The sequence below is a fragment of the Callospermophilus lateralis genome, chromosome 16 (assembly GCF_048772815.1).
Source record: "Callospermophilus lateralis isolate mCalLat2 chromosome 16, mCalLat2.hap1, whole genome shotgun sequence".
NCBI lineage: Eukaryota > Metazoa > Chordata > Mammalia > Rodentia > Sciuridae > Callospermophilus > Callospermophilus lateralis.
Window position 1 is genome coordinate 75471598 of NC_135320.1, and position 26503 is coordinate 75498100.

Sequence of the window (26503 nt, forward strand, 5' to 3'; positions counted from 1 at the left end):
CCTGCTCTGCTCCTTCCACTGTCCCCACACAAACCAAAGCATCGAAGATACACCATTTCTATCCCTTCCCCCTCCCTCTCTACCTGCCGTTTCTTTCCTTATTCTCCCCTTCCAACGAAAAAGACCCATAAAATGTTGGTTTCTTGTTTTTCATCCTTAAAAAAATGTCCAACTGTCACGTACCACATCCAATAACACCAAACTACATGGGCAGGGTCCACAGACACTATCTTGGTAAATATTATAAACACCGACTCTACCTGTTGGGGTGGGGGTGGTTTTTGCACAAATGCAGGTTGTTGCCTGGGGTGTGATGTCCAATGAGCCTGGCTGACTAGTTTTGTGCTAATCATCCAAAGCAGCCACTGTTCCTAGGATTGCAAACCTGAAAGTGCCAAGAACTTTCCCTTTCTTCAATCAGCATGATGGAGCAGAGGTCATGAGTTGAGAGGATGTGGAAGACCATGAACCCCTAAATCTGAAGCTGACAAACCAGAGCTTTCCACAGCAGTGGCACACCTAACCCACTCTATTCCTTTAAGGAAAGTAAGATATTTGACAGAACCTGAAAATTATGGAAGAAGTAGCTTTTTATTTAACAGTCAGGTTCTGTATTCTCGATGTCCAACTGATATGGGAGAGAAAAACAAACCAAAAACACCCTCTTAGTTATTACAATGGTTTGTGGCCCTCCAAAGCTCAGCCTACCACAACACAATCTTATTCATTCATGTCCGATTTTTTTCATTAGGGAAAATTTAAATTCATCTTATTTCATTAAATTCAGTTCTCATTATGGAAAATTTCAATTCAATTCATTTATTTTTCTTTTTTGGGGAGATGATAATGAAAGAAATATGGAGAAATCCTGGTGTAAGTATAAGCATTACAAAGTGAGGACCATTGGAGAGTTTACTGCAGAATGCTGACGTGCAGACTGAGTGGTTGAAGGAAGGGCATGGAGAGGTACTGAATCACTACTGTCCCTTGCCTTGTTTGTGTACTGGCTTAGCTACCTTTTCCCTCCTTCAAGGGTCACCCCAAGGTATAACCCTTAAAGGTACACTGTCCCTCAATATGAATGTGAGTTAAGTTCCTATTTTCGTTTCAATTATTTGCCGAGGGCATGCAAGGTGGCGACTTTATTTGGGGGTGGGGGAGGAAGCAAATACAACTGCAAATATATGTACACTGTTGTAGAAAAGCAACTTTCTATAAAAAGTAAAAAACAAAAACATTCCCCACCCTCTTCCAGGAATATCTGACAATTAACTCATGAAGTCCTGAGATTTCCTTTCTTCCACAGTGACCTGCTGATACTTGCCTTGCAAAATCCCATGGGATCTTTGTTTTAACTATCTTCATTTTAACTCTCCAGCCCTGAAGTCAGTTTAAGATGAACTCATCTCCCGATTTGGCTGGAACTTCAGGCTTTATTTTTAATCACCCTTACAAAAAGCCCTAGTTCAGGTTGTCCCAAGGACTTAATAAAGCTCAATTTATCACCCTGACGACAGGAAGAGCAAGTGGCAAAATGCTTAATTGGCTGATAGGTAAAACCTGTCTCTCAAGCCCCAGCACTTGGGCTGAAATCAGTTTGCAGATGTACACTTTTCCACAAATGCACCCAAGGAAGCCCAGACATGCCCAGAAATTAAACGGGAAGAAAGAAGTCTTTATAGCTATGGGGTACCTGATTCTATCTTTTCCAGGGTATGATTTCTGCTGGGACTGTTCTTAATTGGCCTTCTCTTTCCCCAGTGAACTACAGTATGGAAGGAGAAAAGGCACATGTACTTTGAGATTGTTCTAGGAAGGAGGGGACTCCAAAGAAGGCCCCGTTTACCTAAAAAGGAAGTGTGAAACAAGATGAGGGTTGCTTCCAACATCCTTTCCATTTTAAATCACTTTTTATAGTGATGAAAACACAAGAAACACAGACACTGCCTACTGGATAATGCACGTTGTCAGAGATCACGCTTTATGCTTTTAGAGGTAGACCATTGTGTGGTGTCTCATAGGATAAGGCCTATGCCCACTCAGGTTTCGGGGTTGGTGCTTCTTTGCCTTTCCAAAACAAACTCAATCAAAACCAAAGCTCCAGGATTTCTTATATGTATTTTTTCTTCTTTCTTCCTTTTTTTTTTTTTTTTGTCTAAACAGATTTTCACATTGTAAACAAAGAGCATTCTGTCTGCATTTGAGTCTTGCCTTTTTCTTCCTAGGGAACTATAAAGGAGTTTCCATGAACATCAAGAGAATTCCATCTTCACGGCTGACAGAGAATTCTTGCCTTTAGAGTCTTGCTGGCAAATTGTTAGAAAAAAGTCTATTTACAATACTTCTGCTTTTCCATACCAATTCTAATGTGGAGTTCACATTCTTAAATTCCCATCAGCAATTGTATCTCTCCCCTCCAAGGTCCTCTCAAGGACTTATCTGAGAAGTTCAGGCCAATGTTTAAAATGTACACTATTTACAAATGGAGCGTCCAAATTCTGTATTCATAGCCATCCAGTCAGCAGGGGGCCCTCTGAAGTGTTGTCATGTGCTGGGATTCAGAACTTGAACAAGTTGATAAAGTCCTGGGGTGAAAGTGGAACGGAGCAGCTCTCTGGATTGTTAGCTGTGCAAGGATGGTCAGTGCCCTGGAAAGACACATGGTGGTAAGTTTGGAGTTCCTAGAGGTGTTGCATTGAGTTTTGGCACCTTGAGGTACTGCCCAACCTCAAAACAACAATTCTCTCTCAAGAATGTCACAGCACTGCAAAAGCGATAGAGCTGTGTGTTTGCCTATGTATGCACCTGTGCACACAGAGGTGGGAGAATTTGGAGGTGAGTGGGTTCCAGAGAAAAATAAACATAAGAAGGTGAAGGAAATGAGGGAAAATGAAGGAAAGTTTCTCCTCCCTTCCCAGGTGCTGGATCAGTTTTACCTTCCCTTTGATTTGGGGCCTGAGATAGGAAAGATCAGGAAATGGCCTGGAGCTGCTGGCTCTGGGGACTAGGCTGTGGTAGCGCCTCTGAAACACATACCTTCCAGGAAAGAATGTGACAGTGTTTGCAAAGCTGCAGGGTGTCCCCGTACTGCTCTTTCCTTGGGTAACATCGAACAAGCTTAAAATACATCTTCTTCCAATCCAGCTGCCCTTTGTCTGACAAAATTAATCGCTTGCGGATCTAAAAATCAAATGAATAAAAATAATTGCAGGAGAGTTAGTCAAGAGCATGGTTTGTGGTTTACTGGTTCTTAAAAGTTCTACTCCTACCCTCCTTCCCCTTTCCCTCTCTATCCTACAATAGTCAGAAGGGAAAGACTGCCAAGATATAAAGAAGTGCCTTCAAATCTCTCCTCAGTTACACAGTAGCTTTGAACCAGTCTTTGAAAAATATAGGTGGTTGGTGACAACTTACTAATGACCTCTACTAAATTGCATTTAGTCTGTTAATACTTAAAGTTAGGTCACATTCATAATCCACTTCAACATTTTTCTCTGCTATAGACTTGAGTGATTATTTTCAGGGAGGTGCAGTAATTCTTGGCTGTGTTTGTGTGTGTGTTTCCCATCAAAACTACCTGGGGGTGCTGGGGTTGTGGCTTGGTGGCAGAGTGCTTGCCTCACATATATGAGGCACTAGGTTCAATCCTCAACACCACATAAAAACAAATAAACAAAATAAAGATATTAAAAAAATTACCTGGGGAAGAGAGGGGAGGGGCAAAGGGGTAAGAAAGATGGAATGAGAGGGACATCATTACCCTAGGTACATGTGTGATTGCATGAGTGGTGTGACTCTACTTCATGCACAACCAGAGAAGTGAAAAATTCTGTTCCATTTGTGTACAATGAATCAAAAGCTTTCTATTGCCTTGTATAATTGATTAGAACTAACAAAAAAAGAAAAACTACCTGGGGTGGTGGGGGAAGAAACTTTACCCACTACAGACACCTTCGATTGGAGTTTTCCAGTCAAACCTGGCAGCCCTGAGTGGGGCAGCCATGCTTTATGTTAGAGGAGGACAAGGGAGAGGAGGGTGGGGCAAAGGAGGGTCATCTGTGAGGCAGCCCGGGGGCCCCACTGACCTGCCTCTCGGAGAAGTGGTACTGGCAGAGCTTCTTCCACAGCAGCCGGTCCTCACTGAGCACGTGGAGGTCGGGGGCCGCCTGGCCCAGGCTGACGAGGTCGCGCCCGTCGCTCAGCCTCTGCATGATGTTCAGTTGTAAGCATAAGGGCAGGTCGGTGAAGGTGAGGCCTTTGAAGGCAGGCTGCAGAGGGAAGGTGACAATAAGCCTGGGGTCAGAGAGCAGCCATTCTCCAGGTGACACACATTAAGGATGTGACTGTCCCCTCCTCTGCCACCCTCAAGCTGGCTTACTGGTCAGAGGTCAAAAAGTAATTGTCCCCATCCTACATACAAAATGGGACCCATGGCCGAGACACACGAAGAACAGCCTAGAGTGGCTTGTGCTGATGGTACCAGGGGGAGTCTCCTAAGTTTCACGAAGCTCTGTGATTTTACTGTAAAAGATTCTCCAAATAGCACAGGTTGAATTCTAGAGCTTCTTTCAATTCAGGGCTCAGTCATCATGTTTGCTACCTTCCTGAAGGCCTTATGGGCCTGGAGGGAGAGCCCCAACCTGCCCGCTGGCCTCTTATCTCACTGCCCCCTGCCTCATGACCTTGGAGCCTCTATACAGGTTTACTCACAGGCACCTGACACATCTTGCCCACTTCTGCACAATGCCCCCCCCCTCCATGGTCCTCTCCTGTCCTTTAGGTGCACTTCAAACCCATTTCCTCTGAACGGCTTTTCCTGCTTTTGTGATTCCCTCTGGCCTCATTTATTGCACCTCCCAGAGTGCCCATGATCTCTTTCAGATCTTTCAGATCTTTTTTGCAACATATCCTATTTGTTATGTGACACCCCCCGCTTTTTTTTGGTACCAGAGATTAAACCCAATGGCACTTAAACACTGAGCCACATCCCCAGCCTATTTTATTTTTTATTTTGAGACAGGGTCTCATGAAGTTGCTTAGGGTCTCCTTAGTTGCTGAGGCTGGCTAACACAACTCTTCTAAAATAATCCTAAATGGTACATTCTGCTAGAGCTTAACCTCCACAAAGGCAAGGATTTTTACCTAGTTTCATTGTTGTGTCTCTACTGTTTGGAAGAGTGCTTGGTGCTTAGTAGGCACTCAGTAAACATCAGTGGGATCAATGAAATCCAAAGAGCTAGACAGACAAAAAACAACAATAAAAGAAGCCTGTACTGGTCTCTGTGTGTGCAAGTGCACACATGTGTACATGTATGTATGTATGAATGTATCTGTGTGTATGTGCTTATTTGTGTATATTTGTTTACATGCATGTACATATGTGAATGCATGTGTGTACATTTGTGAATGCGTGTTAAATGTGTATATGCATGGGTGTTTGTATGTATATGTGTGTGCGCCCACACATTTTGGAAATGGCTGGTGTAGAACCCTTTCGCCTAAGCTCCATCATCTACTGAAGCAGTTCTATTCAAACCTGGGGTTCCATTGAATATATTGAAAACTTCTGTTCTGTGGATAGTACACTGGCAGTTAATGAGGAGCCTTTTACTGTTTCAAGTTTGGATGAGCTCAAGATACGCCATACAGGCCTATATCCCTGAAGGCAGGGACTAATTTTATACTCTTTGCAGACTGGCCCAGCACAAACAAGCCCTTTTGGTGCCTACTGTGGCCTGGTCCTGGTGTTGCTGTGATGAGCTCCAGAGGCCAGTGAGACTCATAAGCAAACTATTCTGGAGCAATACATTAGATGCCATGACAGAGGGAAACTCAAAGTTCCAAAGGAACAATCTGCACAGAGCAGGTCCTTGGCAGTGCCCTGATACTTCAGGATGCTGCCATTTGGAAAAGAAGGTGACAGCCCCTTGGGACTTGTTCCTTGTCTCTGCCTACTACTTTGGGGTGAACTCTCAATTTTGGACTACTCATTTTTAGTTCAATGTTCTGTCACCTCCGAAAAGTCACAGTAGACAAAACAAAAGCAAGCGTGGAATCTTTTTCCCTCGCTCAGGGAAAATACCTTTGAGAATGGGTATTATTTTTCTTCCTCAAGTTTTTTTTTAAATATTTTTAGTTATAGATGGACATGATACCTTTATTTTGTTTATTCAGTTTTTTTTTAATGTGGTGCTGGGGAGGTCAAACTCAGCAAACTCAGCGCCTTGCTCATGCTAGGCAGGCACTCCACCACCGAGTCACAACCCCAGCCCTCTTCCTCAAGTTTTTAGAGAGAGAACTTCTGTAGGAAGCACATCAAAGCCCAAACATACAGAGGACCCTGAGGGTCATGCAGCCTCAGTTATTGCTCCCATGTCCCCTTCAAGGCAGGACAGGCATGTAGTGGGAAGGTGGACTTGAGAAGGGGACTAACAAAAAGAACAGATGGCAGCATGGGGCAGGGCCCTCAGGTGATAAGCAGCAGATCTGGATCCAGGTACCCTTGGGTACAGGGTCCAAAGTGGCCAGGTTTTAAAGACTGAAGATCCCTCCAGCTCTAACAATCTCACACTTGGAGTGACTTCAGCCTCCTGGTTCATCAGAAGTGTCTATGACTTGGCAATTTTTATTGCTCAGTTCCACCCCAGGCTGCTGGGCTGAACTTTCAATTATTTGCAACGTTCAGGACTTCACGGGACCGCAGAAGGCCCTGGACCTATTTGTCGTTTATCATCTGCTGCTGATCATATGAGCTAATAAAACTGCCATGAGATTTTCTTTCTGTTTCCAGCACTTCAAAGCCTCTACTTTTTTGGTTAAAACTCCCAGGCCAATTATTACATTAACTCCTATTAAAGGCAAGTCTACTTGGGCAGAGTTCACTCTGTCAAATTTTCAAACCTGAACTTTTCCTAATTCCTTGCCCAGACCCCATGCCAAGCCCTTACTCCTGATAAATGGTTAACTGCTTGCATGCCTTCTTCTGCCCGAATATAAACATATAAAAGAAAAATACGTCACTCTCGTTCCTCCAATCAAGCATTGGCTAGAATCCATTTCTGTCTACCCTGCCCCCTTGTTTCACAATACTGCCTGGTCCACAGCAAGGTCATTAGATTTGATTTCTCTCCTCTACAAACCAGTTCTTTTAATTTTTCTTCATCTTTCATTATGTGAATTATACTTGCCAATAAAAAATTGGTTCAAAATAATTAGATATGAAAATTTCGAAGGAAAACAAGATTATGTGTAGGGAAGATACTGATAGAACTTTGGCAAATAAAAAGCATTTACTCCCCAAATCACCTTCCTATTTTCATGCAACAACATACCTCTCTTTTGGGCCAAACTGTTAAAAAGTATGTTTTAAAATACAGTCCAGACTGCAGTAATTAAGTCCCTTCTCTCTCTCTCTCTCTCCCTCTCTCCCCCTCCCTCTCTCCCCCTGTCCCTGTCCCTCTCCCTCTCCCCCGACCCCTGCAGAGTTGGGCATTCACATGGAAAGCTCTTCAGGGCTGGTGGGTTCCAGCAGGGCTCTGAAGATAATAGAGCTCAAAGCCCAGGAGGGTTGGGGCATAGGACATGATGGAGGAGGGAGCATAGCCCTTGAAGACAGGCCTGGATTCAATCCCTGTGCCAGATCCTACCAACACTGAGACTCCAGTCAAACTACACCCAGCCCCCCATATCCTGAGACCTGCATCCTTGGATTTAACCAGCCACTGATAGAAATTATTTTAAAAATATCACATTTGTGTTAAACTTGTATAGGCATCTTTTCTTGATCATTATTCCTTAAACACTATATCATGACAACTATTTACATAGCAGTTAAATTGTATTATAAGTGATTTAGAGACAGGAGGTTCTGCATAGGTTAAATGCAAATACTATGTCATCTAATCTAAAGGACTTGAGCATCCATGGGTTTTGGTATGCTCAGACGGTTCTGGAATCAATCCCTGGGGGGCTTATTGAAGATGACTACTCTAATTTTTCTCATTGATAAAATGAGGCAATGCATATCTTACAGTGCTGCTGGGTGGAGCAGATGGGATCATGCACAGAAGTACTTACTACAGTGACCAGTAAATTTTGGCCATTATTCTATTTACAATTCACTAGATGAGCTAATTAGTACATAGGAAGGTCTTAGAAGAGTGAGTGCACAGAGCAAGCTCTTGATAATAATAACACTCAACACCTTTAAAACACTTGCTACACATCAGACACTATTGAAACTGCTTTGTATAGATTAATTTTATGAACACTCACACCAGGGCCTATTCCTATTTTCGAGGGGAGGAGAGCGAGGCATGGAGAAATCGAATAACTTTCCCCCAAACCTGCAGTTAGTCATATTTATCCTCCATGATCCATGGCAGTATTTTCTAATATGCACTGTTGAACCCTGGATAAGTACTTCAGTGGGTCCTGGAGGAGACTCCCCTTCAAACGTGCATTCATTCAACTCAAACTGCTTGCCACCTCTGTGCCAGGTGTGAAGGAATGGGTAAGGCCCTGTCTTTGTGGAATCTGTAAACCAGTGGTCAGAAATGGGAAAGTACCTATGCATGAGATGATTCTGGATCATAGTAACTGCTCTGAAGAAGGCTGTGGTTTCAATAGTTGGGGTGGTCAGGAAGGTTGCAAGCCAGGAAGATCAAAGTGTACAAAGAGTAGCTGGGCTTGGCGGGACACCTCAAGCAGAATGAAGTGGGGTGAGCTGCTGCGTTTGGTCTCTTCTGCACAGGATTTCATTGGATTAAAAAGTTCTTTTTTTTTTTTTTTTTAAATCAAAAAAATTGGATCACTGGATAAATAGTTGGAAGAAAACTGGATGGGGAAAAATGTTTGGAAACCACGAATGTTAAGCTAGCTTTGCCATTTTAGGAATAAGCAGTCCAGGGTTCTGACCTTAGCTCTAGCTCTAATTGCTGTGTAATGCTGGGAAAGTCACTAGGCTTCTCTGGTCCCCATCCTAGCTCCAGCACGTGAAGGGTAATAGTAACTATTATGGTTACCTACCAAGAGTGTTTGGGGACCAACTAAGGAGAGCTCTGAGGGAGTAAGCCCATGCAAGTACTAGGTATGTCTGGGAATAGATGTGGCCAATGGGGGCTCCTATAGTGTGGGCAGGGGGACCACAGTGAGCTCTGAGCAAGTGTGACCATCTAATGGCTGTTCCAACACTGCTGGAGGGAGGACGTCTTTGGGAGAAATAGGACTTGCTCCTTTATATCACTGGCTGGGTAATTCTTTCCTGATTTAAGATAGGAAATATTAAATCCAAGCCGGGTGTGGTGGTGCATGCCTACAATCCCAGTGGTTTGGGAGGCTAAGGCAGGAGGATCTCAAGTTCAAAGCCAGCCTTAGCAATTAAAGTTGCTCAGGACCTATCTCAAAATTTAAATAAATAAATAAGTAAGTAAGTAAGTAAGTAAGTAAATAAAAGGGCCAGGGATGTGGCTCAGTAGCTAAGTACTTCTGGGTTCAGTCCAGGCCACAGAGAATTCTAGAAATCGAGTAGAAGGGGTAAATGAGTTTTCTCTGAGAGAGAAGATAAAATTTCAGTTTCAACTTCACACTGTCAAATGATGCCTACATTTGAGAGATGGGCCTGGGGTAAATTATTAGAATGCATCAGGTTACTATTCATGATAAACACTCACATTCTCTTAAAACAATCCAATAACTGAAATGGCTTCTGTGGGACAACCCACCTTTGTGCTCTGCTCTGTGCATGCATGTGTGTGCCTGCATGAGCGTGTGTGGGTGCATGCGGTGTGGGTGTTGTAGCCCACATGACTCTAAGGGAGCCAAACAACTCTGAGGCTTCTAATTATCCCCTCTGTTCCTGAGCTTAAGAAACCAAGGCATAGGGAAATTGTTAACAGTAAAGGACTTGCAGTTCGAACACTTCACATAGTAAACCACTTCTTTAAAGGGGGTTGGGGGGCTAGGGGTGTGGCTCAGTGGAAGAGCACTTGCCTAGCATGAGCAAGACCCTGGGTTTGATCCCTAGGACAATAAAATAAGGTAAAGGAGATCTCTGCATGCTACCTTCTCCTGATATGGTACAGCCCTAACTTTATCAGTGTGGGTCCCGGAAACCACTTAAACAGCAGTCAGATAAGTCAGTGGTCAGATAAGTCAGTGTCAGATAAGTAGGCAAAGTGCCATGTGAGGTGCCTAAGTGTCTGTCCATTAATGAGCCAAGGAGATCATTCCAGCGTCTTTTGTACATTTTTTGTGTGCCTCAGTCTTTCTGCTCACTATTAAGAGGGTGAGTTATGTTTTGAAGTTAAAAGGAACTACTGATAATGGTAGCCATGTTTTGCTGGTAACATATGGCTTTCCCCTTGCCCTTTGAGTGAGAAGTGCCTGGTTTTGCACATGCATGTCCACAGTCTCTAATCACAGTCTTCCTTTGTACAACTAATAATTGGAAACAGGATTTTAAAAGGCTGGTACCAGTCCTCCAAGCCACAGCCTCCACAGCACTACTATATTCAAGGCAGCATCCCAAAGCTGCAAATAATTCATTCTTTGTGAGAAATGGGAAGAGAAATCTCTGCACCCTACTGAGTACTTCAGTGGGACAGCTAGCATCTGCCCTAAAGCCAAGATCCCATGATGTTTCAAGATCTTAGATGATTCATCTGGCTGTGCTCTTTCACATACTTTGATCCTATACTGCCAAGTTCTTCTTCCTACCCTCCCTTTAGCAGGAAGCCCCCTCAACCTCAGCCCACCCTCTGCACCAGGCTAAAGCATGAAATCAGAGGAGATCAGACTCCTTCATCACGGTGTGGATTTGAAGTCCTGGCAAGACTGCCCGGCATCCCAGTGGCGGACCCAATTGCCTGGAGGAGGCTTCTCGCTTACCCTGGTAATCTGGATGTTGTTCAGCTGCTGCTGCCAGTGTAGAATCGTCTCCATGCGGTACACCCACATATTAATGTTGCCCACCAGCACAGACTTGCCGACTCTCTGGACTAGTGTACATAAGGATGTATAGAGGGTCTGCAGTAGTTCCCTTATGAGTCTAATGTTTTGCTGGTCTTCAAGGACTTGAGTAGAGAAGAAAAAAAATATAGTTATGATAGTGGAACACTGTGTGTTTTTAAAGTAGGATTTTCTTCTCATCTGCTCCTGTTACCAGGCACTGCCTCTGGGGATACAGTTTTCTTTCTCACCAGTGTTGATTCTACATTGGCCAAGCTTCTGTACTCAAGGCTAAGGGGTAGAGTTTCCATGATCTAGGTCCCTCTTTGTTCTTCCTGATTCTCTATAAAGCCCCTTTCTCTCTCCATTGTTCCATAGCACCAATGATTCACCTGATCAGAAAGCTGCTACCTTTGCTCAGTAGTGGCATCTTTTAGATCGCCAATGGAAAGAACACAGTTCTGGGGTTAGGAGTTTGGGTTCTAATCCTGTCTGGCTGATCTCTGTATGATTGTGGACAAATTCCTTCTCCTAGGTGTATAATGACCTACTTAAGCCAGAAGTCTAAGGTTCCCTGTAGCTCAAATAACCTAAGAATTGAGATGCACACAGCTCAATTTCCTCGTCATTTGGAGACTCGGTAGCTAAGAGTGGGATGTCTGCTCCCATGGAGAAGCTTGTGATGCAAAGCAGAGTGAATAAATCATCCCAGAGACACAGGACGATGATGGTCTCATTCTTTGCCTTGGGTATAAGTTATACCCTTTCTGAATCAGAACGTGGTACCCCTGAAATGCAGCTGGAGTTATTCATTTTCATCCACTGATATTAATTTAAATCTAATGACATGTCTACTGTATGAGAAATCCATCTGTCCATCCCCTTGCCTACAAAAAGGGTGAGAGAGAGGGCTCACCTTTCAGTACCACCTTTTCCAAAATGTTCATGAAGTTCTTTTGGGCGATACCACTCAGGGATGTGAGCTGTGACTTTGCTATCAGTTCCAACAGCTGTGGATAAAAATAGAAGTTGCCAGGCTTAGAATACTGAGATATTTTTCTCTTCTAATCTTCACTTTAGAGTCACATGACATGTAGACACAGACTGACGAAGAGAGATAAATGGCAGGCAGGACTACCAGGCAATAGAGCAGATGTTTGACATGAGAGAAAAATGGGGGTAATTCAAGACCCATGAATCAGGCTGAATATTTAATTGCTTTTTTCCTTTTAAATGTAAAGACTTTTGGCTTTGGGGGTGGGTAATCCATTCTACTTTCCCTACTTCAGTGGGCAGAGCTGAGGGTACTCTGAAGAGAACAAAACCTCCCATGATGCCTCTTGAGTTCTGCATAATCAGTCCCCCCTACCCGCACTACGGAACTGCTCTGCTCTGCTCTGCTCCCACTTGAACTTTTCCCCCATTGGCACCGACTGCCTTGGAGGCACCTGGAAGCTCATGTTCAGTACTTCATGCATTTTTCAAGGACATAGCAATTAGTTTCCAGATATCTCCTGCTTATGAAGTGTTCAATAAATGCACCTATTCATTAGAATCTCACTGCACTCAACTTTCTATAGAAAGGGGCCAATCAGAGGAGAGTGAGGGCAATTTAAGGACTTGTAGTCTGAATACCTATTTTGATCTGGTGGCAGTGATGTCACTGTGGCTGAGAACTAGGATCCTCATAATTCTTAGCCTTGAGCAAGTCTTGATTTGATTGATCATTTGCTCTGTGATTATGGGCAAGTCACTAGCTTTCTTGGTAACCCAAGGTTTCTATTAATACTCAGAGTCCCTGAGGTTGCTGTGAGCTTTAAATGAGATAATGCACCTACAGCCCTTAGTGCAGTGTCTGGAACATATTGGGTGCTAAATAAAATCGATTGGCTTGTTGAAGGACTATGTCCCATTCCTAATCTGCTATACCTAAATGAAACAGATAAGAACTGAAGTTGGTATGTTCTTAGTTCAGTCTTTCTTTCCTTGTATGGGAAAATTCTGTACTCCTATGTCATGATTTTAAAAACCCCAAAGATTCTACTGTTGAAACAGGAAAGTTCAACAGTAGAATCTTTGCAGGGGTCTTACAGATGGTCTAGTTGGACACACTAAACAGATGAACAAAATGAGGCTTAAGCAAACAACTTCACAGCCAGCAAGAGGACAAAGCAGTGTCTTGGAAATGGGAAAATAAGGAGACACTCCTCATGCTTTCCAACAGGTATCAAAAGAAAGGGTTGACACAAAGTGAAAATTAGTTTCAGAACCCACCAGGTCACCAGGAAAGCAAACTAGATTGAGACTTTGTAAAATAGAAAACTAAGACCCTTTCTTTTTTGGAATTCCTGTTCATAGGAACTTTCTATAAGAGATGGCCCTGGCTAGGATCCCACACAACTCCAAAACACTGACTATGGTGCTGTGTTGGATGCTAGCATCAAGGCTGAGGGAAGAAGCAAAGTGAAATTTAAAAAACCTGGGTTGCAGAGGAGGACTGAAATCTTGGCTCAAGCCCCAGGCAGTTTAGAGCACCACTGCTTCCAAAGCACTTGTTCAAACATTTGTCCCCACTGAGCCTTTTAGGCACCTGTCAAACCCCCAGAAAGACTTCATTTCCTGAACACAAATTTTAAGTTGAAAAATAAGAGAAAAAAGAGAAACCCAAAACACTTTTCCTGCCTGGATATGTATCTTCCACACACATAGGAACTGGTTTTCGGGGTGAGAACTGGTGACCTAAGGCTGGAAGGTAGGAGCTGACTGTGTTGCTAAGAAAGGCAAGAAATCAAAACACAGGTAGAGGACATGGCTATGGGCAGTGACCACACTGAATGCTCTCTGCCTATCTGATTTACTTCTGCCACCAACCAGCATGTGACAGTCAAGAGATGAGTGAAAGTGGCACAAAGGGGCTAGCCAAACCTTTCATTTATCTCCCTGACCCACAGCAAGATCCAGAAGGCCCAGGCAGTGGTTTATTAATACCCTGAGCCTCACATGATCAGCACAGAGCAAGATGAAAGAAAACAAAAGCCGGGAGTCTGCTCTGGAGGCAGCCGGCTCACTGTGACTCACCACTGGGTGGGAGGTGGGTCGAGGGGGCAGGAGGAGTGAAGGCAGCGCTTGGCCTGAAATCTGTCCAAAACCCAGATTCCATGTGATTACCATCTCATGGAGGGTGTCAGTTTTAATCTCGTCTAAAAGTGCACCAATCACAAGGACAAGAAAACTCTGAAGGCTCTGACTGTGCATTTAACGGGAAACAAAAAGCCCTTTGGACTGGCTGAGATTATCTTCTTTGACTAGGCCAGGGAAGAATATATCAGCAAGGATTTGTCAACAGACAGCAGAATGACATGTCAACTACTCTGTGTTTCATCCGATCTCAAGGGAAAGTCTCTTTTTTTACTGCTAGGCAGCTGTGGAACTCTGGAATAGGAGACCTGAATTCTTCAGCTTGGTGACCTTTACAACTGTCATTCATTTGGCAAGTGTTTCTGAGTGTCCACTCTGTCCTAGCATTGTGGTAGGTCATGCCCATCGGGTATGACGGTAAAGACACACGATCCTTAGTCTCATGGAGTTTACTGTCTAGTCATTTAATCTCTCATAGCCCCAGTTTCTTTATTTCTAAAATGGCAATAAAAAAACTACCCACTTCACAGGATTATTATGAGAATTAGGTGAAATAAATACGTAAAAATCCATGCCCCAAATAAGGCATTATTATTATTATAAGATAGTTTTCTTCTTTGAAATCCCAGTCTGCTAGTGAAGTTTGAAGTTGATATCTGGGGTTGGCAAACTTCTGAAAAGGGCCAGTTTAGTAAATGTTTAGGGTTTGTGGATTTCATGGTCTCCTCTGTAACACTCAGGTTTATGGTGGTAGTGCAAAAACAGCTTTGGACAATATGTAAATGATGTATATAGGTGTGTTCTAATAAATCTTTATTTACAAAAACAGGAAGAGGGCCAGGTTCTTGGGCCATAGTTTGCCAACTTCTGATTTATAGCCTAGAGGTTAAGAGTGGAAGTTCCGGAGTCCAACTGCTTGCCTCAGTTTTCCCATCTATAAAATATGCATAATAGTAGCATCCACTTCAAGTTACTGTGAAGATTAAACAAATTCATATAGCACTTACAACTGTGCTTGGTATACCAAATACATTATTATCATTGGCTTTTATCATAATACAGAGAATACTGCTAGATAAAATTATTGCCATTGCAGAAAATAGTGAATTAATAGGACAAAGTATAGCCCATTTAAAGACTCTATATTCTAGTTGTGTTGTCAATTAAATGCTTTCAAATTTAAATGTTCCTTTTTTCTGTCATTTGTATTATGTTTGTGATGCCTTTAATAACTCCCTGTCTGTTGGTAAAAGCTAATGTTGACACATCTTTTAGACTTGCATAGATACATTTACCATGAAATCTTATTTTGCTAACAATAATGAGTATTTACCATGTGACAGAGAATGTGCCAAGGGCTTTGCATGCATGATCTTGTTTAATCTTCAACAACAACTCAATGAGGTAGTTTGCTAAAATGAAGACACTGAGGCTCGGAGAAGTTAAATAACTCACCTAAAGACGTACCAGCAAAAGCAAATGTGGAGCCAAATTTTACTCTTAATAATAGCAGTACTATGTATTGTTATGTTCTGGGGACACAGAGCTTGGAAATTCCCGTCAGTATTATTCTGTGACTGGTGATCAGCTTTTCATGTTAAGGGAGAAACAATATGCAGCTTGTTTGTAATAGCACATTTAGGAGGAGGCAATTGCTTTGGGTTAAACATTCAGTTTATTTTCTACGCAGGTCCAGAAACAGTAGCAGTGTTGTTTGGGACTAGTAGTAAAGAGGACAGAATTTGTTAATTTGACTTCAGTGTTCATTGAGTTGTATGCCCCTGGGGCAGTAGGTTTGTATCTAGCAATTTGTTTACCAAAATGACTGAGCCAACTGGATTCTTTGTCCTTAGCCACAAGAGAAAAAAGAGAGCAGAGGAAAATGGCTTATTTGGAAGTGGTTGTTTGTTTTCTAGTGGGCAAATTTAGCCCAGGTGCCAGTAATTTGTGGCTGTGTTTGAGAGGCAAGAGGGGGAGGGGGGGAAAGGAGGAGGGCTCTGGGCTCCTCCTGAATTCCACCGTGTCATTGTGGTGTGGCCAGTGTGGTGATTAGGCCTGATCTGTAGTGACTGGTTGAGCAGTAATAGGAATGAGGCTGTGCTACTAGAGGAAGGGGTGGTGGTCACCACTTGCCCAAACCACATCCTGCTCTTCAGCTTTAGCTCTTGCTAGTTTGGAGATGATGAGTTGGAGAAAAATCTAGTTGCAGGCAATGCGGAAGAGCAAATCTCAGAATGCACATCAACCACAACTGAAGTGACATTTGGAAGACACACAGGCAGGAGAGAGTTCCCTCCTACATTACTCACATAAAAGCAAGCTCCTTCTCTTCCCTCAGTGCATCCTAACATCGCACTCTTATTTGTAAAAATACATCAGCGCATATCACTTCCATGCTTAAAATCTTCAAATGGGGCTGGGGTTGTAGCTCAGTGGTAGAGCTCTTGCCTAGCACATGTGAGGCAATGGGTTTGATCTTTAGCACCACATAAAATAAATAAATAAAATAAAGGTATTCTGTCCATCTACAACTTAAAAAAAAAAAAGTAACAAAAATAGCAGCTTCCCTTGCCTGTTAGTTTAGAAGGTCAAAACCACATGGAGGTTAACCATGAGGCTGTTGCCCAAGCATACTCTATCTCATGGGAGATTGTTAAGAACAGAAGTTATACTCCAACTCTTCCATCTCCCATGGCAACAGTGCTCTGAAGCTTGACTGGAAAGTTTGCCACTGTTATCAAAGGCAGGAAAGAGGACCAGCCTCAAGAAGCCCCAGCCATGTCTCACGCTCAGTACCCAAGCTGGGTGCCCACCAGAAGGTGATGTCTTTTGCAATAAACTCTTGGTTATATTAGGCAGGGCCTCTGCCTGCACTCAGTGCTGTGCACTTCCAAGACCCTTATTTACTCAATGGATAACACAGAGCATGAGCCTGGAAAGTTTTGTCCTGACTTTGAGCTTGAACACTGACAGGTTGGAAGAGGAAAAATTTCAGCAGCATTAATAATCTTCAGGCATGTCAAGATTGGGTAAATATTATTTGCAAGTGAAACATCTTTCTAACTGAGGGAGTTAAAATAGCGAGGGCCAAGTTTACATGAATTAATCGTATCCTCAGCTGAGAGGAACTTGCCTCTCCATCTTTCACTGATCCCAATTAATTTTGATGTTACATCGGTGCCCTGTTCTGAGCAACAATGGTTAGCTCAGTGATCTTTCTTAACTGATATCCCCACCTCTATTCTGATTTTATGATGCTGAACGTCACACTGTCCTCAGCCCTCACCCATGATCACTCCCCTTCACTTCCATTCTTTCTCATATCCAGGTTTCTGCTCATGTCATTTGTCCCTTCAAAGCCTTCCCCCTGCCTCTCCATCTGCCAAATCCTGGTCATCCTTCAAAGAAGCAGATTCTCAGGTTCTACCTCTCCCAAGAAACCACTTGCTCCTAGCCAGTACCAAATTCAACTTGTTCATTAAATGTTGTGTCTTGTCACCCAAAGTAGGCTGGAAGTACCTGACAAGCAGGGGCCAGATCCCCCGTGATTCTCAAATGGCTAAGGCACTGTGAGTTTGTGGCCTCAAAACAGAAGTTCATGGACTCAAAGGCTTTCTCTTGAAGCACTGTGCACCCTGTGGAGACCTAGAAGGAGGATAATGGGAATTTGCTCCTGGACACTGTCGATCTCCTTCTTTAATGGAATCAAGAGACCTTCAGATACTAGAGCACAGTGTCAGATACCCTCAGGAACATTCCTCCTTGGATGAGCAAAAGTCTGCTGAACTGACACTTAAAAACTTAGCTTACCTATCCAATTTGGCATGTTCCTCTGTATAATAAGCACCAACTCAGCTTAGAGATCTAAGTCAATTTCAACATAAAATATGTTTCTGAGCCTTTTGTGCTATGTGTTTAGATTCTGAGTCCTCAAGAAAAGCATTATACAAACTGGCATGCTTTTGATCCAGTGGTTTCCAAAATAAAATCAGATAGGAAAATACAAAGTCATCATCACTCATGATCATTTCTGAGAGTCCCTTTCAGATGGAGTCACAGCCCTTCTCTGTTGACTTTGTTGCTGTGTGGCAGCTGACCACCTTCCCTCTATTCCAGATACCACCAGTTTTATGGCCCAGGTGGCAGGGCCACCCTCCATCACAGAAAGGCCACCAAGTGTGTGTAGCACCAAGTTAATCCCCAAGGTCATTGAAGCAGAGGAACCTATGTGCAGGGCCAGGCTGCTCATGCTAATCATGACCCGCAGGGGCTTGGCAACAGCATGCTCTCAATTTAAGGCACTGGGTTTAAATTTGAGTCATTGGGCCATATTCAACCTTTTGTTTGCCAAACCACCAGTCAACTTAAACTAAAACATGTTTTTGGAAAATGCACTTCAGGGGTGGTAGGAATGCAGAAACTTTCTGGAAATATTCAAATAGACTTAGGGTGGTAATGTGGGGGAAAAAAAGAATGTGCATTGGTTTAGGTTGTGATGTTCTTTTTTGCTGCAGGAGGGTGGGTTGCAAATTTTACTTGTCCTTCCTGATCGAGTAACACATATGAGTTAATATACTCTAGTCAGGGAAATTAGTACTCAAGTTCTGCATGACCTTCTGGGGCTGATAATGACAGCTACAGTTATCATATAGTTGCCCTCATTCTCATCCCATAGAGAGAGCTGGAAGTGATGATCAAGGTCATCCTGACATGATTTCTCCTGTAAGACAGTGTGTGCAAATAATTTACTGATTATAGAAGAGGGCAGGCTCCATTCTGAACTTCTCCATCCAAGATATGTGGCGGAGGGGAGAACACACTGGAGCATGAGTCAGGACCAGATTCAGGTCCTATTTTGCCTCTGCATCCCTTTCTGGCTAGGTGGCTTGTGCAAATCACTCAGTTCCATGGCTTCTGCTTCCTCATCTCTAAAATGGGTAACAACAACTGCCTTCTGAACCACCTGATGATGCTCATCAACAAAATAAAAGTATAGGGATGTGATCAGCAAACTGTACAGTAACAGACTTATCATGTGATAATTGATAGCATCTGGAAATGTCAGAAGCCATTTCAAAATCATGACTTTCTGAAATACTGCTTTTTCAAGGTGCCCTGTTCCTTGTTTATTTCCCACCCTGCAGCTCCCTCCTGCTTGCCAGATGATGGTGCATGAAGTAGCTTCACCTTCAAAGCCTCTTCTCAAACCTGTGCAATCTCCTCCTAGTCAAATTTAAATGACTAGTCATCAGCAGAGCTCATGGGCTTCTTATCACACAGGCACTGTAACCTGCTTATCTCATTCAGTGTCAGTCACAGCTCTGGGAGGAGTACTATGATCATCATTCCCATGTTGCAGGTGAATGAGTGAGGCCTGTCCAGGATATGCTCAACCAGCCTGTGGCCATTCTCTTAGCTGATCCTGAATCATAAAGTACACTGCTACTTTTGTCCAAATGGAATATTCTGCTTACTGGTCTCTGAACAGACCTGAGTCCTGCCTGTCTCCATTCAGTCTATCCCTACTCAAGACCAGTTCAAACCCCACCTTCTCCTTGAAGACTTTTTCAGCTCCCCTGCCCACATGATCCTACCTCTGGAAGTTGATAGGCCATCTGGCTCTGCTACATCTTGGTACTGTCAAACTCTCTTAGGTTGATGGCTCAGGTAACTTCCTTTAATGCATATCCCTCAAATAACCAGTTCGATGGTAAAGCAGTGGTCAACAACTTTTTATGTAAAGGCCAGATCATGAATGTTTTAGACTTACAGGCCATAATAACTCTGTTGCTCAACTCTGAACCCAACTATGCATTTAGCACAGAAAGAGTATTAACAATATTTAATGAATGAACATAGCTATGTTACAATAAAATATTATGGATACTGAAATTTGAGTTGCATATAATTTTTATGTTATAAAATAGTATAGTTTTTATTTGTAAGATATTAAAAAATATACAAATCATTCTTAGCTTGTAGTCCATGCAAACATAGGTAGTAGGCTGTATAAGCCTAAGGGCCAGCAGTTTGCTGATACTTGCACTAGACCTTAATGCAGGGTTGTATCTATTTTATCTTCCTATTTCCCTCACTGGATAGTGGCAGGGCCAAGTGACAGGAGCACAGATTCAGGGCTGAAATCCACTTAATTCTCTGACCTCTCTGTACCTGGTTAGTTAGCACCCATTTTCTCTTGGTCACAAATCTGAGTTCAGGTTCCAGTTCTACTCAGCAATCACAGTTACTTAGCTGTTGGTTCCTGCCCTTTTTAAGCTATGCTTTTTATTGGTATGGTTTAGTTTTTGTCTTCATTTATCTTATCCCAGTAATGCAGTTTTCTCAACTGACTCCGTGGAAAACAGGGATAGGCACTTGGATAAATGTTGATGTTTTCTGTTGTTGAGCCTCACTATCGAGAGCATAGGGATTTAAAAAATGTACACAAGTTCTAAGCACCCATTCTAAGCAAATAGGCAAATGTCCTCCAACCCCACACTGTATCTGTTCTGCAAATTGAGACTTCCTTGTTCCATCAGCCCAGATGTAGAACACCTGTAAAAACTTACATTGAGTAATATACCACTTATATTAACTTTGAAATAATTATTATGTTCACAGAATTGAAAACTTGGGACTTATTGGATTAATTGCCGAGGAAAGATGACTGCATATGTTTAGATCCTACCTCCTTCCTGAAAAATAAATTACAATGCATTTTGAAACTTATATAACATTTTCATATCCGTTATCTTTATTTTCCTACTGTATTTTCCATTCTCACAAAAATGTTTTAATACAGATATGATTACTCCAGTGTTATAGTTTGGAGAGGTACAGTGGCGGATTTGCAGATGGTGTCCCAGCTAATAAACTTTGAATTCAAAGTGGGATGTCGAAGGGGCTGTTCCCTGTCCATTACTGCATTCATTCCTAATGGACCACAGTATATACCCCAGAAGTCATATCCAAAATTTAATTCTTCAGGGTCTGTTGTTTAAAACTCCATTATGCAAAATATAACATTTGGGCTCCAAAGTCATTTCTGAGCTGATGTGCAAACTTGAAAACTCATTGGGATCACCTGGCTAACATTTTAAAGGGGGCAATACCCGAGTACTGTCTTCAACTAATTAAGTCTGAAGTTCTGGAGGCAGGCCTCTGAAGTCTATCAAGCCTCGTAGTTGACTCTAATGTGCAATCAGGGCTGAAATCCACTTAATTCTCTGACCTCTCTGTACCTGGTTAGTTAGCACCCATTTTCTCTTGGTCACCAACTGTCAACCCCATGACTGTCTCAGCCACCAGAAGCCTCTGGTCTTGAGGAAGAAGATAAGCTACTTTTGTAAATGGACTTCCACAAATAGGTAAGTTGCTACTTCTAATTATATTCAATAATAGCTCAACTTGTGTTTAATTCATTGGGGGAGTATAGGTGATGCAGCAGGGACACTGTGCATAGTTTGAAGCCAATTAAAATGACAAGCAGATGTCATTTAAAAATTTTTAAAAATTTATAACAAACTTTTTTCAGATCCCCAAAATTCCATGAAATTTTCATGCTGATAGAGATGTTAGCATTTTGAAGCAGCAGTGTTGACCATCTCTTTAATTATCACTGCATGTCTCTTTTTTGGAAGATGACAGCCAGCATGAACATTAAAAAAATAAAACAAAGCCAGATGCGGTGGTGCATGCCTGTAATACCGGTGGCTTGGGAGGCTGAGGCAGGAGGATCACAAGTTCAAAGCCAGCCTCAGCAATGGCGAGGCACTAAACAACTCAGTAAGACCCTGTCTCTAAATAAAATACAAAATAGGGCTGGGATGTGGCTTTGTGGTCTAGTGCCTCTGGGTTAAATTCCCAGTACCTAAATAAATACATACATGAATAAATAAATAAAAATTTAAAAAAAGTTAAAAAATAAAATAAAAAAACTGTGTGTGTCCTGGGGAGTGAACCTGGGGCCTTGCACATGACAAGCAAGCACTCTACCAGTCAGTTACAGTCCCAGCTTTTTTTTTTTTTTTTTTAATTTTTGAGACAGGGTCTCCCTAAGTTGTCAGGTTGGCCTTGAACTTTTAGATCCTCCTGCTTCAGTCTGTCAAGAAGCCGGGTTTACAGGCATGTGTCGTCATGCCAGCTGAATATAGGAAAATTTAAAGATGTACTTTGGCTTTAAAAACTTTAAACCTTTTTTCCCCCAAGTGGCCCTGAAAACTGGCTTAGCTCTTTAATGGAACCAAACAATCATCGTGGCATCAAACCACCATTAGGTCCAAGTAGTAAGACAGGGATAATATGTTGGCAAGTAACTCTGCAGAGTTGGTTTAAGGATAAGAAAAATATATGAGAAGTATATTGAGTTCCTAAGAAGAAAAAACCTCAAAACATAGTGCCTATCATTAAAATGTTTTAAGTTCTCTATAAAAATAACATATTATTTCTCAAATTACAGAGGCCTCTAACAGTGAAGGGGAAAAAAATATTTTTCTTTCCAAAACAGAAATGTTTTTCTACTATTTCTGAACCTGTTTAACTTTGAAAGCATTCAGTAATTTCTGTCTTTAAGATTACTTAAAGGCATGCACTCATGATGTATCTAACAACCAGACTATCAGACACAAGTTCTGTGTGCCAAATTTTAATCAAGTGCCAGATTACCCAATTACTATTTTTTTAAAGGAGAAATACATCTTTATCAACCACATTGAAAAGGCATTTTATAGGGAATCAATAATAATTTTGATAAGCAGGTAATATTAAATATTAGAAGCTGACTTTGGTGGATTGTGGTCTGCATGTATAATATATCCCAGTGTTTCCACAGCTACCCTATAAAATTGGGGCTAGTCCCTCTTACAGTGGAGGAGAATGAGTCTTCAGGTGAAAATCAGAGGATTTAGGACCTGACTTCAGGACATTTTACTTTAAATCCTTGGCTTATATGGAATTTATCATAACACTTTATGGACCCTAACACTGCCCAGGTTTCAAATCCTGATATTGTCTCTTTTGTAGCTTTGTGACCTTGGACAAGTCATTTACTTTGCTAACCTGCCTGCCATTTGTTTAAATGAAGCTTGCAGAAGTGCCTACGCTTCATTGGGTTTCTGCAAGGATAAAAATTGAGACTGCACACAGTTGCCTGAAATTATATTTCCACTATTATGGTCCATATTCCTTCACTTTATTTTATTTTTATGAAAGAAAATAAAGGTAGGAAGAAAAACCATCTAAAAAGGTTTTGATGATCAGTCTGTAGCAAGATATCAGATCTAGGTGTCTTCCTCTAACACAGAAGATGGAAACTATTCGTATTCTTAGCAACAGAAGTTTCAAGATCTCCCTGGGCCTGTTTCCAACCAGCCTGGACTAGTTTGCAGGCACTAGGAGGACTAGGTGACCTCCTTAAACTGGCAGAGTCATGCTGAATGACACAAACATCTCACCCAAGAAAGGTTCTTATTTTCACAGATTGGAAACAGGGCTTAGCTGGGAGTGTACTGATCTGCACATGCCTCAGGGGCTCCACTCAGCGCTTCTAACCTGCAGGCTGGGTTTTGACCAGGTCAGTTTGCACGGCCAAGCTTGCATCTGCCCAGATGACAGGTGAATGATCAGGCCTCAAGAGGCTTGAATGTCATCACTCTGGCTGAGCTTCTGCAATCATCTGACTCTGTGACACAGCACTGAGAAGCCCAACAACTCAGAAAAAGAAAATAAAAACCAAACCAAGCAACACCCACAGGGGGAAATTTCCCTCCTACTTCAAAGCCTGAAACCCAAACAGCTGCTATCTCCCCTGGTGAGCCACCAACAAAAATGGGCAAGGGACCTTCAGGGGGAATAACAACAACAGTCACCCAAATGGAAAGAATCGATGGCTTGGAAGTCATGGTCAGCTTATTTGCTTTAATCCCAGTAGTATTCATTAATTAATTGTGAAAACTCACTTATTTTTTTTCTAAAATAAAGTTTAAAATGGAAATCAATAGATGTCAACAGGCAGTTTTAGGATTTAGGTAGACAGGGGACTAAGTGCCATTGTCACATGGGCATGGGGGTGGAAGTGAGTCATGGAAGGCCACATTGAGATGCTGTAAACCTATCCAGTTTTGTGTCCTCAAGTAAGAATTTCTTAGGGTCACTCAGAGTCAGCCAAAGCAGAATAGGAAAGGGACAATCAGATGCAGAAGGTTTTAAAACAAGCCAAAGTATATTAGGGCTTGGTTCCTGCTCTTGCTCATGTTGCTACTTGCAACACATTCCCATTTGTCCATTGGGTGGGCTCAAGGGACTGCAGTGAATTTTCAGTTGAGGGGACCGGCTCATGAACAGACTGACTTACTGAAGGAGTATGGCAGTCCCTGTATGTCAGGGTCGATCTCAAGGACATCCTCATCTAAGACCTTGAAGAGGGAGGTTGGGAACCTTTTTTCTGCTTGCCTTGAAACACTCAGGGTCCTGAACTGCTGTCTTCTGAGGAAACTACTTCAGGAAACCCAAACAGACAATTCAACATGAGAATCTGGATAAGCTTTGGGCTCTTGAGACTTACCCGTACTACGTAGTTGAATCTTCTGGAATCCAGAATGGCAGTTGAGAAGTCCAGTCTGTTGAAAGCTTCCCCCAAGGTGCAGTATCCATGGCGCTGAATGTAAAACAAAGACCCAGAAGTTATTCCTGCCATGCAGAGGTTGTTCTCTGGAACAATCCAACTGGACTCTACCAAACAAGCTTGATGCCTGTCTTAGGGAACATGGGCATTGGTATTTCCTGCACCATGAGTCCCTGGAGGGGCCACTAAGAAGGGTGATGTGTTTGGCAGTTGCTTTTGTTGGGGACTACCATGAGAAATGTCCCTTTCATGACTTAAACCATATGGGCTCTTTTTCTCTGCATACAAGTCTGGGAAAATATTTCTGGAAGCTGAATATATGATGGGGAGATGACAATGGCAAGTGACTGTGATACATTCCCCAGAGAACTAGATGCACCTGTGTCAACTGTGGCACCAATCTGCTCACACTAATAGCACCTTTTAAAAAAGGCTTTGAGGGGAAGTAAAAGGAAGTTTTGATCTTTTGCCTATGAATCCACAAGGCATTGGGAGTCGAGAGCTCTGGCTCACAGTCCCAGCTCTGCTCTGCATATCTGGGTGGTCTGTTCTGACCCTCTCTGGGCCTCAAACACTGAGTGAACTAGAAGTTTTCCAAGATCCCCAATAGCGATAGAAATCCCATCATCCTGCCATATTGCCTTGTGTCCTAGTTGTCTGAGCAAGTGCCTGTGCAGAGAGAAACGGTACAAAATGGTTTGTCAAGTGCCATACAGATGTCGTGAATGCACTGTCTTGTCTCCTCTGACATCATGCTGAGCAGGCTCTGGAAACTTCTATTAGATTTAGTGATTAGCCCTTGCAGGACTAACCCATAACAATGTCTGGAGAGATCTTAGAATAACAGGAGGTACCATCCTCAGGAAAAATCCAGAGCTGCTTCATAAAACAGTTGAGAGACGGATACATTCATCTTTATAACACATTTTTACATATGTTATTTCACTGGACTACTGGGGAGTCCACTTAATGGCTTTTGCTTCTGTCTCCCTGTGGTCCCAAACTCTGATGGTTGGCTGGGCCACAGGCTGCTGGCCTTCACCATATGCACCAAAGATGGCAGGATTGGAGGTAAAGCTGCTGCCTGATTCTCTCTGCCCCTTCAGGGAGGTGTAAAGCTAGGCATGAGGTTTAATAAACAGGTCAGTGCTCACCTCTTTTGTACTTCCTTTGTGAACATAGATCCATTTTTCTTGATGGAAATCTGCAGAAACAAAAAACAAAACACAGCTTGTTTAAAATTGGTCACGTGCTCAAGATTTTAAACTGACTCTTTTTTTTTCCCCATTTATTCCAAAGCTTAAAAAGTTTCAAAAAAGAAAAAAAAAAAAAAAAAAAGAAGACGACGACGATTCTAATGACAATCTAAGAGGATACAAATGCTGAGTTTTTTGCAGCATACAAATACTGTAGCTATAATTTTCTTTGTCTAAAGCATTTAAAATCGTCAATAGTCAGTTTTAGTATACAAACCCCCAAATTAAAAGAAAATCTAATATCCAAGTATAAGTTTGTTTTAAATGTTATACCTAAAACTTACATAAATCCATAAAAGTACAACAGATAACATGCAGTTGAAATGGAATAAACTAAAATAATTCATGTTTATTAATAGAGTTTTATACCCTCTGCTAATAACTAGAGCATCTAGAAATATTAATTATACAAGGAAAGAGAAAAAAATCTATTTTCAAAGCTTCAAAACACAGTTCCAAATAAAAGTAGTTGCTGGAATTGATTTAGCTGACAGCATCACGGTATAATAACTATATGGCCTATGTCAAATACAAGTGACAC

The 26503-nt window shown here is 42.3% G+C and overlaps 1 protein-coding gene across 1 annotated transcript in view; it reads right to left on the reverse strand.

The window, feature by feature from the left end:
• Positions 1 to 572: 572 nt before the first annotated feature.
• The window catches only part of Fbxo32 (F-box protein 32), a 32713-nt gene continuing 6782 nt past the window's right edge, over positions 573 to 26503 (reverse strand). The window contains exons 3-9 of the mRNA XM_076835899.2: positions 25861 to 25910; positions 24647 to 24739; positions 11864 to 11957; positions 10888 to 11072; positions 4086 to 4268; positions 3037 to 3180; positions 573 to 2648 (exon numbers count right to left, since the gene is read on the reverse strand). Of these exons, the coding sequence (XP_076692014.2) occupies positions 2559 to 2648; positions 3037 to 3180; positions 4086 to 4268; positions 10888 to 11072; positions 11864 to 11957; positions 24647 to 24739; positions 25861 to 25910 (839 nt within the window). The 3' untranslated portion in view covers positions 573 to 2558. The remainder of the gene's footprint in view (positions 2649 to 3036; positions 3181 to 4085; positions 4269 to 10887; positions 11073 to 11863; positions 11958 to 24646; positions 24740 to 25860; positions 25911 to 26503) is intronic.